Below are 19,246 nucleotides of genomic sequence, written 5' to 3' on the forward strand. Positions count from 1 at the left end.
ATTTCAGCTAACTTTTAGCTGAGAGCTACCTACATTTTGCAAATTGAACTGTCTCCAGCATATTATGACAAGGAGAGAAGACAGATGCTAGCCAGTCAGACATACTGCTTCTGCTAAAAACAGCAACAACGACAGTCATCTGTATTATGCTAACTATGCCCCGCCACAGCTTCTTTCTAAAGTTAGCAGACAAGTTCAATCCAGTATATAGATGCTGTCTTAGTAGAAGTAAACAGTTGCACACTTAGAAAACCAGCAAATGTACCTATCACCCACCCCTAGATATCCTCCACTCGTGGACAGGGAACACATGTTTAAGTTCCAAGACGGTCTAACCTGTTTACATTTCATTTTATATCATACCATCACTATTAGTACTCAATGTTTTTTAAATACAGTGTGCACTTAATACATAGACCCATTTAAACATACAACTAGACCTTATTTTAATGATGAAATACTGATACACAGACACTACCCAGTGTTTTAATCTAAAGAAAAGGTTCTCAGAATAGTGTTCCTTCAATACTCCTAAATTTTCAGATATTAAATACTTCATTTCTATGACCTGACATTAAAATAGAAGAGGAAATGCCGGAAAGGAATTATAAAGTGGCTATTCCTATTCACCTCCACGTACAATACCGGCCAGCCACTTGCCTCTTCCCACAGGCATTGAACTGAAGCACTCCAACCCTTTCTTTTTTTGAACCACTGTTCTCTATTTGTTTCAAGTAATGTGTCTTTGACTCTGTCAATCATTTATGAATTACTTGACACCAGAATGTTTTTGTTTGATTTTTTAAATGTATTCACTGGTAAAGTACAGGACATGGTGAACATAGTATTTCCTCGTTAACTAATTCCACTAATCTTAGCCTCTAGGTTTCTTAAGGTCAAGACAAGAAATTTAAACCAGTATACTATATCTAAAAATGATAGTTAAATGACTTACTAAAAGGCTTAACATATATTATATTCTGGTCTAGAACAAGGGTTGTCAAGCCACTGACCCATGGACCAAATCTGGTTAGATATAGAGGTTAGAGCAGGGTTTTTCTCATATTTATAAAGTGAGAGAAAGAGGGGAAAAAAAAATCAAAAGAAGATTAGACAAAGTATTCAATTTTAATGACCATCAGCAAAGTTTTCCTGGAATACCAGCTTTCCTTGATTGTTTATTTTTAATTTAAGGTTCCTACTACAATGAGAGATTTGAGTACGACCATATTATATACAGAGCCTAAAATATTTACTGTGGGCCGGCCCTGATAGCACATTGAGTTTGCTAATCCTTGGTCTGGAACAAAAATACTTTTCAACCTATATACTAATGTATTTTAGGCTTTATACAGTAACTTCAAAGTACAACTCACAGAATCCTATGTACATCTTGGCTGCAAACTCTAGATTGTATGCTTTTAAGCTCTTTATCTTGAAAGCACAGTTAAATCTGTGTCTTCATGCTCTGAATGCTAATCAAAAGTTCACTGAGATGTCCAGGGTCAGATTCTACCAACATCTACAGTGCAAACTGGAACAAGAGACACTCATCACACAGTCTGCTCCACATAGGAGCCAGATGTCCATTCATACCTAGACTATAACAAAAACACAAAAGAATGAATGTGCTTAACGAGAGAGCCAGTATTCACAATTTAAAATAAAATAAAAAAACTGTTCTGGGACCAAGGGTTAACTTGTTTCATAAAATAGAGTCCACATAAACTCATGTTAAACATGTAATTCTTGTGATATAGACTCACGGTCTGTTGCATTGCAAAAGCATTCTCTCATAACTGAACATGGATTTCAATCAATATCACACAATTAAAAAACAGATCTACCACCTCTGTACAGAAAGGAAGCAAGGGGAGGCGCAAGACACCCAGGGAGGCAAACAGAGAGAGGCCATTCACCAAATACGCATAGAGAAGGAGAGAGTGTGCTTAAACATCAGGCGCCCGTGTGCCACCCACACGGCAGCACCCAGTGAGCATGCAGATTAGCATGAGTCTGAGAGAGTGTGCAGGGTGTGAGAAGCAAAGCAGAGCTGGGAACACCAGTGTCCACACGGAGGGCAAACACTAGAGTCACAACCAGGAAAGTCTGAAAGGAGGGTGGGGTGGGGGGCTGACAGCTTTGTAACTTGCTAAGGAGCAGAATGTAACCAAAACCATTTAAAATTTCAGATATGATCAAGAAATTTAAGTCTTCACCCCATGCATCAGTACATTTATCTACTGAAATCTAGCATAATGATATCTAATGGAAGGAAAGATTAAACTGAGTAATTAATTCATATAAATGAAGGCAAATCTTGAAAAACTAATAGAAAGATTAAGTCATTTTTTACAACAAATTAAAACTGTTTATAAATTGCTTAAATGCAAATAGCTACACTCATAAACTACTAAAATGACAGTAGAAAAGGGTTAACTTTTAAATTCAGTTCTTTGCATGTGGTAGTTCACAGCTGACAGAAGCAGCTGTCTGCTCTGTCTAGACAGCTGTTCAGATCTAGTGGAGATGCTTGCTGTACGCCAGCAAGTTTTTCACCTTTTCACAAACTGCTGGAGTGGGACCTACTTTCTGTCGAGCAAATACACAGAACTTGAACTTGGACTTGTATCAAAACAATTCCTGTCAGATGAGATGCCCCACAAGGTCCTTAAAATTTACTTGCAAGTACTGTTTGATCTTGGTTATGGTTTTAGATGCTCCCCCCTCTGGTTTTAAAAAGGAAACTGAATGCTCAGACTGAAGATTGCCATAGGAAACGCGAACCGCCTTAGGAAGGGCAGAGCCAAGGCCTGGTGGCACAGTGCTCATCAGGCACACAGAAGAGCCAGCCAGGGTGCCATCTCCACAGCTACAGAACAAGACACCGTGGCAGAAAATGTGTTTTGTGTATGCCTAAGGGTGGACAAACATGGTTTAGACATTAAAATATATACCACAGTACTGAAATATAATTGCTTTGGTCACAAAAGGCTCCTTCATAGTTCAAAACACATGAAAAGATAAAAAACTATAATGATTCAGATTAAACAAAATTTCCTTATTTTTATCTTTTTAATTGGTGTTTATCTAGATTTTATTGATTTTTATTCTGTGCAAGTCACTGTAAATAAAAATTAACAACAAACATATTCATGTAATTTTTTTAATTCTAAAACTCACTTGCACTCATGGGAATAGACTGCTTGCTTCTTGTAGCTAGATGATACTAAGAGGCCACTTTAAAATTAAATTGAAAAAAAAAATTAAATTGAAATATTTAAGATAAACTACCCTTAAATATTAATGTAGCTCAGGTCTTATGTATACAGCTCACTAGGGAACAGTCCTTAAAATGCAGTCTAGGGATCCGTCAACTTGCTAGCTGCTGCAGACTGTGTTCTTAAGAGCACTAAAGCATTTCTGCTCTTCCCTGTGCACTGCAAACACACACACAGAAAGCTTTTCCTAAGGTCACGATTTAAAATACCAACTGAATGAAATATAAAAAAGGGAAATCTGCTTACCTTTTATTAAAGCAGGTGCTAGACAGATTTGCCAAAATATAAAGCAAACAAAACCAAAACCCAGTTTATGCCAGTTGTTTTCACTACACATTTCAAAGTATTTGTTCGTTGAAGGTATTTATGTTATAATGGTTTCTTGTTGATATTTTTAGTGAAAGAAAGTATTTCTTCAAGTTTTCAGCCAGACTGAGTTTACTTTTATTATGAGAACATGCTATATTTTTGTTGTACTGTCATCTTCTTTTGCTTTTGTCAGTTTGGATTCCTAATGTTACGTAACAATAGCCATGCAACCCACACAACACAAGCTAGCAGGAAGTGCTGGGTTTTTAAGACTGTAAAGAGTGGTTACAAAGTCCAAGAAGTTTTGTTGTAGGATCTAAGCCCTTCAAAATGAGATAGTATTTGTACATCAGCAACAACTTTGTCATATAATTTCTTTTAGTAAGTCAGTTGTGAGAAGAGAAACCACATGGGGAAAACCTGCCCTGTTTTGCTTAAGAAAAGCAAAGGCGTTCCCTTCCTCTCACCATGCCCCTAGCTAGCCAGAGTTGAAGACGAGGACTTACAGTGAAGAAGAGCTCCATAACTCTGCTGTCCAGAAGAGCCTCCCGCCAGGACTCTGTTGGCTTCAACAGCACATTTTGTGAGGATTCAAACATAGCTATATAATGTCTGCCCAGTTATCTAGTGTCAAGGTCAACAACAATAACATTCTTACTTTGTCTAAACTATAAGTATACCCTAAATATAACAGCAGCCAGCCAGAAAGAATGCAATGGAAACAGTTTAAGCCTCTTCACATATGCTACATAATTCGTGCCTGAAGCTAAGGAATAAAAGGCATTAAGTGCTGAAAAAAAGAATGCTATAGGAATGTTAGGTAACGGGTTTAATCCTTACATGTGCCATACCAGAGATCTTAATAGAAGCAACAGAAAGGGGGAAAAATGACTTTAAAAACAGACATCAAAAACTAAGCCTAAAGAATCAATTTTGGTAAATTTGCCCCACTACTTTACCCAATATTTTAAACAGCTAAAATCATATACACAAAATGAGTTTCATATAGACTATAGGGAAAAACAGAAGTTTTCCAAAAGAAGTATGTTCACAGGAAAAGAACATGAAAGAGCAACTAAGCTCCATACTAAAACAGAAAAATTGAGATCACAGTACCCCAACACCAAGTCAAAACAAACAATTAAGCAGTTGACAGAAAACACATTTTTATTCAAAATTCCCATAGACTCAAGGGAGGTAGAAAGGCATGGATCTTCCAGGACTCACTGGACAGCCATCTGGCCCACTTGATGTGCTCCAGGCCAGTGAAAAGAGACCCTATCTCCCAAGTAATGACTACAGAAGCTGTCCTCTGTCCTCTACACAGACATATACATATACAAAATATTGAGATTGAGTGAGAAATCTCAACACAGGCATCTAAGATGACATTCTGCAAAAAAAAAAGCAGGCACACATTAATATACATGAGCATACACCGCCCCCAAACACATAATACACTGAGAAAGTAACATTCCCATAGACTCAAACAGTATATAAGGTGTTGAGGTATTCACTATCAAATATGCTTCAATTGAATAAATTTGCTGCAAATAAATTAACCATCATAATAAGTATGTGTCTGTAGATGTTGATGAGTGTAATGTACTCAGTAGCACTGCCATAGTAACTAAGCCTTTAAGAAATGAGAAGGATGCCTTCTTTGCACTTCTTTGTGAAGCAGACTGAACTAGGCAATATTCACATCATTCAGTGAGAAATCTCAATCTAAGATGACACTCCGCAAAGAAATCAGACATACATTCAAATGCTGCCATTTCCTTATACCCAACTCATTCTTTAGTAGAGAGAAATTATTTACAGAAAAAACTGAAGGTAGGTAACACTGCTTTGGAAACCATCCTTTAAAAGTCAGTTGTTTATGAGACTGCTTCTTGTCTGTGAAGAGGGCTACGGAGGGCACTGAGTGGCCCTAAGAAGAAGTCACTGCTTCTTTCTGATGTCATTCTCAAACTCCTAACTGACTAACTGAAGTGAAACCCTGAACAGGCTCACTTAGTATTTCCCTCTTCCTTTATCCGCCCCCTTGTGGACACAGAGAATGAAACCCTAAGGAAAGGAAGCCAGGACAGGACAAAGAGAAACCAGCCAATGACCAATGGAAAGTGGTTCCTTTCCTCAAAAGCACTAGGGGACCTCAGTCTCATTACCTTTTAGAAAAACAAACTGAAGGACTCACAGCTGATATCTGCTGTTTATTGCAACAACAGTCTACTGGCTAGTTTTTCATATGCTTTTGAAATTCACACTGAAGCAGGTAAAGGATCGTTAGTGTTCAGAACAGATTATCTGGGGAAAGAGATCAAGGCTTTATATCTCTTGAAACAGAAAGCAGCCATTTATCTTTTTTAGTTTTAGTGCCATTTTATTTATTTTTTTTTTAAAAGATTTATTTATTTATTATATGTAAGTACACTGTAGCTGTCTTCAGACACTCCAGAAGAGGGCGTCAGATCTCCTTACAGATGGTTGTGAGCCACCATGTGGTTGCTGGGATTTGAACTCCTGACCTTCGGAAGAGCAGTCGGGTGCTCTTACCCACTGAGCCATCTCACCAGCCCCGCCATTTTATTAAAGGTATTTTTATTATGTGAAAGGTCAGTAATGAAATATACTCAATTGTTTAAATAGTGCACGATCTGAGATGGTGTGATGCCCTCGTCAGTCTAGAGATCACATGACACTGTGAGGGGAACACATACATGCAGATCTAGACATCAAAATATATAGAGACAGACCATACATATCAAAATAATGTAAAGAACGAAGGTAGTTCAATTTTTTAATTTTGTTTAAAAAACAAACAAACAAAAAAAAAAACCCCAAAAAGTAAATAAAATTGTTAGTCAGAATTTAGAAATCTAACTTTTCTACTCTTACAACAATGTCCTAAAAACGGCAGAGCCAGGTGCGGTGGCACATGCTTGTAAACCATCACCCGGGAGGCAGAAGTCTACACAGTGAGCTCCAGGACAGCAAGGGCTAGAGACATCCTGATCTCAAACAACAACAAACAAACAGTTGAGTGCTGGCACAAACATCTGGTAAGTAAAAGTGCTTGCTGTGCACATCTGCTGCCTGCCTGAATTCAATCCCTGAAACCCGCCTAAAGGTAGAAGGAAAGCCATTCTGCAGCTCCGTCCTCTGACCCCACAAGTCCCATGGCCCTTGGGCTCTGTGCCAAGACAGCAGGTGCTCATGCTCCCTTTCTCTCTCAAACTACAACAATAAAGTACTTTTAATTAAGACGTTACCTTAATGTTAAAGCAAAGTTCACTAAAAATAGCTTCAATAAACAGTAGTTGCTCTTTTACAAGATTGCAAAGCTTTGGTTCTTACTGAAATATGTTCTGGTTTCCAGATACTATATTTTCTTATCTTTTAAAAACATGTCATCAACAAGAGAGTGGTCTGCTATCGACTGATCAGTGATTTTCACTCTATGCAATACACAGAAGGCAGATCTCATGAAGCAAAAGAATCACAACAGTAAATAGCTATTACTTTAACAACAACAACAAAAAACCTGTATAAATTCCAAATTTTTCTGAGTGATAACTTTAAATACTTTTCTATATATTTAAATATTTGTATATACTTTAACAACAACAACAAAAAACCTGTATAAATTCCAAATTTTTCTGAGTGATAACTTTAAATACTTTTCTATATATTTAAATATTTATATAATTTACATTTTATATAATTCATTTGCAACCAACAAGATAACTGCATTCTGTTTTTTAATAAGTCTGCATCACTTTGAAAATTGTGTCAACCTCATCTAACCTTCCCTTTTTCAGGTTTGACCAAATGACAAAGTCCCAGTGCACAGGCCCTGCCTGTCACCATACTAAGCACAAACCCACTCACTCCCAGCCAAGTTCTAGCACAGGGCAGAACTGAGGTGTTAAAACTCAACCAGGCTTCCAAGTTCAACACCATCTTAATCTCTTGGAAAATCAGTCAGAACTGCATGTAAATTCTACTGTAGCTTGGAGCAGAAACTAATTCAATATTCCCTGCCCCTCTCCATAAAGAGCCTCTCAAATTAAAAAAACAAACAAACAAACAAACAAAACCAAAACACTTCACAGACTTCTGAAGAATCTGTAACTTCAGGACCAAGACAAACACCCGCCAAGAGCCAGAGGACAAGTTTAATCCCTCCCTACTAGTGGCTCTCACTGGCTAATCCTACGAAGTCTTCTGTGTCAAGCTCTTGAATAACAGATTGAGCTCAGCATGTACATCCACCTCAACCCACAGGGCAGAGCTGTAGTTAGAAAATAAATGAGTACTTACATAAACAAATTAGCTCTTGTCCACTTTATTGTGACAGTGAAAGGAGAAAACCCTGAGGATGTGGCTCTGTTGGTAAAGTGATCATTCTGTGAGCACGCAGCCCTGGGTTCAATCTCCACCACCACATAATCGGGGAGCACATGCTTCTAACCTCAGCACTAGGGAAACACGGACAAGGATGGCCACAGACATAAGAAAGCCGGTGCTGATGAGGATGCTAACCCTAATCACTGAACCTCTTCTCAGTGGGAACATGATCTTTATCTAAACAAATATACAACGCTACCAAGGGCACTACCAGAACATGTAAAACTGCCTCTGGATGTTCAGCTGAGTGAACTAGTAATCTTCCATTAATGGCAACAGGGTTGTATTATTATGTCACCAGTGCAATTAAGAACCCAAATCTGCTAATAATACACTAAGTATGTCAAGAATTGCTTCAATTAGTCCTCAAAGGGGCTAAATTCACAGGGTCGTGATGTGCTTTCTACTTAACAGCTTTCTAAAAATAACAAAGACCCTGCTGCCTCCGTTAAATGCACAGAAAGACCTAGGAGGATTCAGTTTAAAAATCAACAATCCAAACTCTCCATGGAGTCCTTCTTGCCTTAAGATTCACTAGTCAGCAAACCTAAGGCAGAGAAGACCTATGTAATCCAGAGAGCAGCTCCATCCCCACAACCATCACTTTCCAAATTAAGCAACACTACACTCTAAGCTGCAGAGCACACACTGTGACTGCCCTGCTGTGGCATTCATGGAGAATGAAGCAAAATAACCTAGGCTGGCAATTAAGAACCCAACAGACAGAATTCCTTACAAATGTTAAGTATTTTAAATGAATCACTTTCCAGTAAGAAGTATAGTTATAGTAGGTAAACCATATTTGCCTAAAATTACACCTGAATGAATGAACTTCCCAATCCAAAAGGTAACGGGTACCAAACAGCGCCGCCACCAACAGGCTGCAGCCGCCCAGACGCCTTTGACCTATGTTTCCTAAGCAGTTTGATCATGCTGTGAAAGCAAGTTCACTCACTGGGTTTAAAAATATGTATTTATTCCATCCCTTCTATTCTTGCACTTAACTTACACTACACAAAATACTATGTGAACACCATGTGAAGCTAGAAAAAGAAGATAAAATGTCTTATCTTTTGGAAACAGCAAGCGTCTTAGGCCACCTTGATTTCTCTGCCTCTGAGCACTGTCACTCCATGTTCCTGCACTCTAAGTGTCCCCCTCTATGGCAATGACATAGAAGTACAGTGTAGTACAGCACCATCTAGAACCAAGAGAGAACAGGGTACATCACGGCAGGAGGGAAGGCAGGCAGGAACAACATGTCCAAGAGCTACAAAACTAAACAAAATCTTCTGAACAATTACACATACAGTCAGCACAACTCACTGCACTGAAAGACTAGAGTCTGTTCTTCAATGACTCTTTCCCCACAATGGCCCAGAGTCAGAAACTCTGCTGTTTCTTTTTAAATACTTTTTCTGGAATATGGAAACACTCCTGAAAAGGATAATGCACACATAATTTCAAATACTGATTAATCACTTTACCAACTTCCAATGTATCACATCAGACAGCAATACAAAAGACAGTGGGAATGAAACTAATTACTCAGTGGACTGAAGAAAATACTACACAACACTGCTTTATAACTGTATTTAAACATTCTATCAGATTTCTATATTGTGTTCCTCCAGTTTCAAGCAATCTTAGACAGAGCTGACCCAACCAAATTTAACAAAACTCTGTATCATGAAGTCATGTACCCCACATCAAAACATGGCTTCTTACCTTCCTCATGATCTCAGCTTGAGCCTATGCTATCTTAACATTTATATCACTGGCCAAACATTACAGCACCTCGTCTTCCCTAAATCCTATTTCTCTTTTCCCCTTGGACAATAAATATTCTCCTCTCCAATACTTCAAGTGTAAAATGAATCACCCTGACTCAAGCGCACAGTCTAGGGTCAGCACAGCTGACTGATACTCTTCACTCACTAGGTGTGACTCCAGCGAAATACAGTTTCGCCCTCTCCCTCAAACACATTTCCATGAGTTCAATTAAGTCTAAACGAGATGAGATGTAACTGAAAACCATCTCCAAGTGACCCTTCGAAGTAGATTCTGACTACCTTTATTTGAAACTTATCTTTTCTTCCCTAGTTCTCCCGACCGGCTTCTCCCATGTGGCCAGCTGGTCTTCTCCGTCTCTTTGGCTTCTTCGTGCTTTCTAAAACCATGCATGACTTTGTTATTCTTTGCCGGACTGATACCACTATCTTAATTTCAATGGCCCATATTACAGGAATGACTCCCCAAGTTCTATCTTCACTCCAACTCATTCCCTACAATACAATTCTACTGAGGGACCACAGGGAGATGATGACAACTCATCAGTAAGGCAGCCCGATGAACCTTGGCATGCCAGATATTTGTAAAGGCTTCACAGAGACATAATTGACACACTATACGATTTGTTCAGTGATGCAATCGGTTTACTATATTCACAGTTATGTACCATGAGCACATCTAATTTTAGAACTATTCATCACCCCAGAAGTTTGATATGCTTTACAGCCATCTCCCATGTCTTCCCACACACCAGTGCTCTAGGTAACCCCTATCTATTCTGTCTCCAATTCGCTTATTCTGAACACTGCATATGCATGCAATCATGTATCAAAGTTTTCTCTAAATGGTTGCTTTCACAGTACTCTTTCTTAGTATAGTGTTTTCAGAGTTTACCTGTGTTAGCATGTCTAAGTACTTCATTTATTTTAACTAACAAATAATGTATCAATAATATGCCACACATCTTATTTATTCACTTATCAGCTGATGGACCTTTGAGCTGTTCCCACTTCATAGAGAATACTGGTGTGAACATTTAGAGTCTCTCCCTTATATCTACAATAAAAACCATACCATGAGGCAGTTATATTATCAGTTTATACAGATAATACATCAAATAAAAAGATAAAAACTAAATATATTAAGAAAATTACACATCATAGTATCATCCTAAATGATCACACACATTTTACACAAGATAGACTAAGACATTTTATAGGGCCTATTTGCTACTATTTGTTTCCCCTATAAGATAATCATTTTTTAAAAGCAATCAACACCCATGTTAATTAAGCTTCACTATTTGACTCTATGGTACAAATCTACATACTTTTCCAACTTTTCCCCTACCAATTGAACACTATTGATGGCTCTCCAAGCAACTGTCAAAAATATAACTCAGTCAGAATTGAGTTCTTAAGAAGGGTTTCACTAATTAACGCTCAAACTGTACCTTCATTTAATGTCACTGCCAAGTTCTTCTAAACGGAAATCTATCACTCAAAAAAAATTTTGGGGGGGGGGGGTTTTCGAGACAGGGCTTCTCTCTGTAACCCTGGCTGTCCTGGAACTCACTCTATAGACCAGGCTGGACTCAAACTCAGAAACCTGCCTGCCTCTGCCTCCCAAGTGCCAGGATTAAAGGTGTGCACCACCACTGCCCAGCATTTTTAAAAAAAGATTTATTATTATTGTATCTTAAGTACACTGTAGCTGTCTTCAGACACACCAGAAGAGGGCGTCAGATCTCATTATGGACCGTTGTGAGCCACCATGTGGTTGCTGGGATTTGAACTCAGGACCTTGGGAAGAGCAGTCAGTGCTCTTAACTGCTGAGCCATATCTCCAGCCCTCTATCACTCAAAAGAGTACTCAGCTATACTATAGTCTAGCTTACCAATATATGGAACTACACCAGTCACTGGACACATAAACATTCACTAAGTTATAAGTATGAAGTAGAAAAATATTCTGAGCCAGGCATGGCGGTACATACCAGAACTTTTGAGGCTGAGGCAGGAGAACTGAGACCAAGGCTAATGTCTGATTTTTTTCTTTCTTTTATTTTTAATTTACGTGTATGTGTGTCTGTGCATGTGTATGGGTATCCATGGAGGACAGAGGGGGGTGTGAGATCCCCTGGAGCCAGACAGGCAATTATGAGCTGTCCAATCTCGGCGCTGGGAACCAGACTTGAATCCTCTGGAAGAGCAGCCAGCATAGATCAGTCTCTCCTGACCCAGCCCCTCTTTTGGGTGCCATATTTCACAGGCTGGCCCAACACTCATCAAGTAGCCAAGGATAGCCTTGAACTTCCCGTCTCAGGCTGCACAGCTCACCCAGCAGCCCTCATGCCCTTTAGAGGAGTTATGTCCTCTGGCAACACTACAGCTTGTTTTCCAATGCTTTGTCTAAGGACTTCACAAAATATTTTATGAGTGTGTATCTTTCAGACAAACTTTGTTTCCAAACTCTTAGGAAACTGTTTCTCTTTTCAAAATAGTAACTCCCTGCCAACTATATTTTCACCTAAAACATTTAGAATTGGCTATGATATATGCAGTGTAATTTTTGTTAATTTTTACTACATACATAATTAATGTTTTGATAGCTCCATATGGACTGGTACTTTTAAATCTGTTCCAAGTCTTTTCAATGTCTTTTTTGTTTTTGTTAGTTTCCTTAAAACTCAGCCTTGCTATGTAACTCTAGCTGGCCTTGAACTCATGGCAATCCTCCTCCTCTCATCTCAAGTGAATGATATGTTTACAGGTGTGTGCTATCACACATGACCTTCTTATAAAAAGTTATTTTATGTACAGTGGTGTTTTGTCTGTGGACCATATGGGTGGCTGGTGCCTGAGGAGGCCAGAAGACATCCTATCCTCTGAAGTGAATTACAGATGGTTGTGCGCTAGGAACAGAACCCTGGTTCTCTAGAAGAACAGCCAGTGCTCCTAACTACTAAGCTATCTTTCCACTCTGATTTTTTTGTTTTGTTTTTTACATTTTTCTCTCATACAATACACCCTGACATAAGTTTCTCCTCCCACCCCACCCACCACCTCCTCCTCCTCCAGACTCACTCCTCATTTCCCTTCAGAAAAGAGTAGGTCTCTAAGGATACCAACAAAGCACAGCATAACAAGCTACAACTAGACTGCTGGGTGGTGGTGGTAGTGCACACTTTTAATCCCTGCAGGCAAGCAGGTCTCTGTGAGTTCCAGGTCAGCCAGGTTACAGAGCCAGTTCCAAAACAGCCAGAGCTACTCAGAGAAACCCTATCTTGAAAAGTCAAAACAACAACAACAAAAACAAGTTACAATAAAACTAGGCACAAACCCTCATATCTGGGCTAGATGATGCAACCCAGTAGTAGGAAAAGGACCCCAAGGGCAGGTGAAAGAGTCAGAGAGCCCCCACTCCCATCATTAGGAGTCCCACAAAACCACCAAGCTAACTAACAGCCATAATATGCCTGCAGAGGACCTAGTGCAGACCCACACAGGCTCAGTGATTGCCCCTTTAGTTGTTTTTTTGTTGTTTTGTTTTTTAAACTAAAAATGTTGGGGCAAGAACTAGTCTAATCTCTTCACAAAAAAATCCTGCTAAGGTGGTAAACACAACAGGGAACTGGAGAGAGGGCTCAGCAGTTAAAAGCACACTGGCTGTTCTTACAGAGGACCTGGGTTTGATACCTGGGACCCACACAAGGGCTCACAGCTGTCTGTAACTCCTGTTCCAGGGGATCTGATTAACCTCATCTGACCTCTGCAGAGACCAGGCACAAATGTGACCAGACACGCAAACACACATGCAAAGCAAAGCAAAGCATGCACACAATAAAAGTAAATAAAGGTATAAAATTAAAAGGAAACAAAACAAAAGGAAACAAAAAAAAAAGAAGTTGGATGTGGTAACATATACCTATAATTCTACAATATAGGAGACTGAAGAAAAAAAAATTCATGAGTTCAAGACCAGACTGCTAGATTTGCAGGTTGTCTTACCTCAAAAGAGAGGGCAGAAAGGAAAGAAAATGTAGCCTGAAGCAATGTGACATTCAAAAGAAAAATCTTAAGCCGGGCGTGGTGGCACACACCTTTAATCCCAGCACTTGGGAGGCAGAGGCAGGCAGATTTCTGAGTTCGAGGCCAGCCTGGTCTACAAAGTGAGTTCCAGGACAGCCAGGGCTATACAGAGAAACCCTGTCTCGAAAAACCAAAAAAAAAAAAAAAAAAGAAGAAAAATCTTCTAAAAATGAAAAGTTAACAAAGTATGTGCTTAGGGATGGCAACCCAGGCCTAAAACCCTAACCCTGAAGAGCTGAAGCAGGGAGACTGTATGAGTTCAAGGCCAGCCTGGGCTATAGAAATCAGTTCTCTCAAAAACTCAAAGCAAAAACGAAAGGATGTATGTGCCCCTTACAACTCTATAGACTCAAATTTATATATTAAAAATGTAAAATTGGTTAACGGGTGAAAGAGAAAGGACAGGCATAAAGGAGAGTGTGATTAACTCAGTAGCAAGCGTCACTCCAATGTGACTGCCCTTGGCAAAGAAGCCTGGAGAATTCCTGCTCTGACGAGGCAGTGGCTCCCTTTCTCTCACACCACCTGCCTTTTACAGTTACTTTTCTAGTAGATAAATATAGTAACTTGACAATGGAAATCACAGCTTACCACACACCTTTAGAGTCCCAGTTTTACAGGTCTCAAACCTATATGTATGAAAGAAGCAGATCTTGAGTCTATTGGAACAAAGGTGAGTCTCATCCTAAAGCTCTGATAAGATTTCTTATCTTCTTAGGAATAGCATTTTCCTCTGAAACAAACTCTTCCAGAGCCCTAGGAACTGGCAGATTCAAGCTCGGTAACAGCAGCTGACTCTGCACGTGTTAACTATACTGTATAATTTAGTCAACATCCTTTTTCTGTTTGGAAACATTAAGATTCAGAAAGGTTCAGCAATTTGCTGGAGATCAACTGAGGCTTGAACCTAGATCTGCCTGACTGAACAATGTTCCAAGAGGCACCACAGAATTCCAAGGTACAAGAAGACACTCAGCAGCAGATGCGCTGAACCGAAAGCCTATCACTAACTTATTACACACACACTGAAGCAATAAGCATAAGGGCAAAACCAGAGTCCTTCTAACTAAGCAAAGTCAGTAAAACAATCTAATTTAATCACACATCCAAGGAGAAATAAACTGCATTTTGCACACTCTGTCCTTTCCTTCCCAGGCTTACCACCTCTTTCCTCAGTCAGTAACAGCCTTTAGCCACCAACTGCCATCACACATTCCATCCTCTTCAAAACATAGTAAAAATGACTTTAGCCTTTCTACAGCCTACTGTACTATGGTATAATAACACTCCATTTCTACAAAAAGAAAAATAAAGTCTCCACTCAACAGAATGCTTCACACACAAAAAAGCTAAGGATGTCCAGGACTAACTAAGCTTCAAGATTCCATTTCTACAAAGTCACCATGAGCTCAACCCCTCTCGCTGTTAAAAGGATATAATTTGGAGGGAGAAAATTCCAGCTCAGGACTTGGTTGGCGAGGGCGAGGTACCGCTGAAACACTGAGGACATCTGAGCACTGAGGTTCTCCCGTCTGCTGAACTCCTGCAGAACTCCAACTGTTAACATGAAGATCTGCCGAAGGTCTTCTTCCTATGGACAATAAATCACACAGTTTTGCATGACGCTTATCAAAGCACATTCCTTTTTAGCATCATAAAACAAATAAGAACCTTAAGGTTTCCATTAGATAGTACTACTTCCTTAAGAATGGTTTCCATTTTGAGGTTTCTAACATCAGTGTGCTTTCAAGTGACACCATTAACTGTAATCTAAATGCCCCTCCACGCAGGAGAACCTTTGAGAGCGAATGTGACTGCAGCAGAGCTGGCAGAGCCAGTTGCTAGAGTGCAGCGCCTCAGGACTTAAGCCAATGCCTTCACATAACTTTACTGCAGAGCCAAACAATACACTCGAGAGACAAAGAGCCCACACCATCTGCAATAACATTTTAAATACATGACCTTCTTTGGCACTGTGCCAGTCCTATTTTTAAAGCCAGCAGAATGCTATCAATTGAAATATTTATATCAAAACTTGATAAGAAAACAATAAGCTAAGGAGTATTTATCATAATGTTATCTTTTTTGTTGTTTAAAGATGAGAACTGAGTAATTTCAACTTATCAATTACAGAAATCAAACTTACCAATTTACTATATCCTATGAAATCTCAGCGTAAGTCTTCAGGCATAAGCTACCACTCAAATATCTAAAACAAATGCTCTCATCATTGGGAACAAACCGAATAAAAAATGGACTGCCCAATAATTAAAACATAAAACAAAGGTACCAATACCTGAAAGACTCGCTTGCAGTTACCGTGGAATTCCATACTCAGCCCAATGTTGCTAGTTTTACTTGAACTTGAAAATTCACTCAATAGAGCAGTTAGAATAGAACAGGCCAGAGTTTGCTAGATCAATAAGAAATAATTTTAAGTCATTACTTTTTTCAAAGCTTTGTTTCAATATATTTTGTTCAAACATAATTTCTGTGTTACAGTTTCAGAGCCTCTAACTGCCCAGCAGAACCCTGCATGTGACTAAGAAGACTGGCTCTCCTTTTCAAGTAGTGTGGAAAATGCTGACATTAGGAGGACTGGAACCCAGGACAAGATTCTACTCAATCCTAGAGGGCAACTGATATTTTAAATGGCTGTTAAATAATTGTTAGATGCCAAGTTTCATTTAATATACACAACGATTCATACATTTTTACACTTGAAAGAACTGTGACTAGAAGAGGGTAGATGACTACCAGAGGCCATCAACACTTAGCCTCATGCCTCCGACTCTTCCTCTGATGAATGTAAAATGTGTTCTCAAACAGATGAAAAGTAACGCAGACTTTAGTCCCCAAAATAGCAAGCAGGTAGTACCTCAACACTTTTTAAATCAAAGAAAGAAACTTTTCCTTTTCATTGGGTCCACTAGGTACACTTAGAATACTAACTCCTCAAGCTTATTAATCACAGAGTGTTTAGAGTCAAGGTAGCAAGGATGGAGATAAGGTTATGAATTATTTTGGCACATTTCCAGGGGTTAAACAGAAATATGCACACTACCTCTGAACAACCGAAAGATTAAAGTCAAGATGATACTATTTCTGCAAGCCTACACAACAGCTGAACACAGTGGGACCCACCCCACCAACTGTATCTTTGTTCAGAATGCTTCTGATGTTAGTACCTTGACCTTACAGATGCTTTAGTTTGGCGAATCTTAGCAAATACACATAAAGTGAAGTCCCTAAAGACCTGCAGGGCTGATGCTTGCTTAAGGTAAGTAATAGTTACATGGATAAACAATATACTACTTTTACTTTTTAAAGTTTTCCTTTAAAAATGTTTTTTAAAAGTTTTAAAGAAAGTAGGTACTGTTCACCTCTTAATCACAATCAAAATAAGCACAGGTAAGCAACTTCAAAAATTGTGGAGAATTCACAGTATCTATTAAAGGTGCCTTCTATAATAATGAAAATTCTATGGCGACTCTTAACTTAGTTTTTGTGCACACATATACACTTTTGTTAATATTTACTGGCTGTACCTGAGGGTTGAACCAAGGTCATTACAATCTTTAGACAAGTGTTCCTCATCAGAAATGAACTTAGCCCTGCTCCCCCGCCACACTCGTTTACTTCAAAATATACAGTTTTTTTAATACAAAAGTTCACTTATCCCCAAATCTTCAGAAAAATAAGTGCCTCTTTAAATACCTCTGTGGGACTCAGGAAAACAGTCTGAGAAATTGGACACAAGCACCTCATATAGAGAGCAATTTGTCCCTGTCTTTACTGTACACAGGGATTTCAAACATTTATCAAGTTAAGTAATCCTCACTTTAAAATGGCTTTTTTTTTTTTTAAAGTGGAGATTAAAGTGTCAATCAGCCAGGCACAGAGGCACAGTCCTCCAAATCCTCATTACTCGGAGGCTAAGGCTAGGGGTCATTTGAGACCAGCTTAAAAAACGATATAGTCTGACTCTGCCTCAAAAATATTCCCCAAAAAGCTAAAAAGAAAATTAAAGCACTAGCCATCAATACTTCACAGATACATTAAAATAATCTCATACATCTTTAAGTGTCATTATATGCATAAATGCACATATATACCTTTTTGTATACTTAGGGGAAATATACTAAATAAAGTAATAAGATTATATTAAATTAATACAGTTTGGAAAAAGACATTAAGTCATAAGACCTAATAACTTCTGAGATTCTGTAATTCTGAAGACAATTTTACTAGCCTGTATTCTGTAACTCTTAGCCTTACTTCTCATCCATCCTTTCTAATTAATATCTCACTGACTATATATTATGAAAAAAATAAAAAATTTGAAAACATGTCTAAATCAAGAAAACTAATCTCAGATATCCATCACTGAATACAATTTACATATTAACTTCACTTTTGAAAATCCAGAAGCATTTGTTAAATGCAAACTGTCAACATTCTTACAAATAATGCGCTACAATACTTTTCCATACGTAATTTACGACTTACCACAGGTTGATTTCTGGGTACTTAAAGTGGCATATTTTGAAACTATGGTCATATTCAGATTCTTAGTACAATGCCTAATTAATTATTAGAACATATTCACAATAAAGATTTGCTCTTCTATGAAATAAATATTTTCCAAGCTCATATTCATGGTCAAATGAAAAGATAAAGATACAAACAAGGCAAAGTTAGTGAACCTTGTTGGGTGACCGAGGCTTTCAACAAGGTTTCCTTTAGACAGTACAGCTCAGCAGACAGGGAGCCAACAGCGGTAGCTGCATCAAAAACACTGCTATCCAACAAAGCGAGCTCGCACAGGACGCACACTCGCACAGGACGCACGCTCGCACAGGACGCACACAGTAGCCAGACAGGCAAGTGAGCAGAGTCTTCCTCCCTCCCCGTCTCCCACCCTTCAGATGAGTGTCCATTTATTAGGAAAAGCGAGAAGAGCTTCTGAAGGAGGGAGAGGCTCCTGAGGAGGGGCATCCCTCTAACCCTTATTTTCAATACACGAACATCAACAACAAAATGTGTTATCACAGATTTAGCTTCCTAAACATAAGCATTTCTCAGCCTATGAAAATAATATAGCAGACCTTAATCTTAGGAAAAAATAAAAGGTTAAAAAAAGTTAAAAGAAAATAAAATTACCTATAGTCTTATTGTCTGGGGATTATTACTGTAAGTTATTTATATATAGCTCTTTAGTTTCTTAATACATATATACACATTAGTAACAAAACCCAATTTATATACTTCATATTCCTTTTTCTGCTTTAGTTTTAAAACAAATAGAAATCTTTAAGTAAAAATTGTTTTGCATTTCACTGCATCACTTAGAAATGTAAT

The 19,246-nt window shown here is 38.6% G+C and overlaps 1 protein-coding gene across 3 annotated transcripts in view; it reads right to left on the bottom strand.

Annotated features, from left to right (window-relative positions):
• Positions 1-19,246, bottom strand: part of Xpo4 (exportin 4) — a 90,712-nt gene that overhangs the window by 36,514 nt on the left and 34,952 nt on the right. For all 3 annotated transcript variants that reach the window (NM_020506.2, NM_001368697.1, XM_030247900.1), the window contains 3 exons: positions 16,182-16,298; positions 15,323-15,476; positions 4,097-4,209 (listed from right to left, as the gene is read on the bottom strand). In NM_020506.2, coding sequence (NP_065252.1) covers positions 4,097-4,209; positions 15,323-15,476; positions 16,182-16,298 — 384 coding nt within the window. The remainder of the gene's footprint in view (positions 1-4,096; positions 4,210-15,322; positions 15,477-16,181; positions 16,299-19,246) is intronic.

Source organism: Mus musculus, chromosome 14 (genome assembly GCF_000001635.26).
Source record: "Mus musculus strain C57BL/6J chromosome 14, GRCm38.p6 C57BL/6J".
In the NCBI taxonomy this organism is placed as follows: Eukaryota; Metazoa; Chordata; class Mammalia; order Rodentia; family Muridae; genus Mus; species Mus musculus.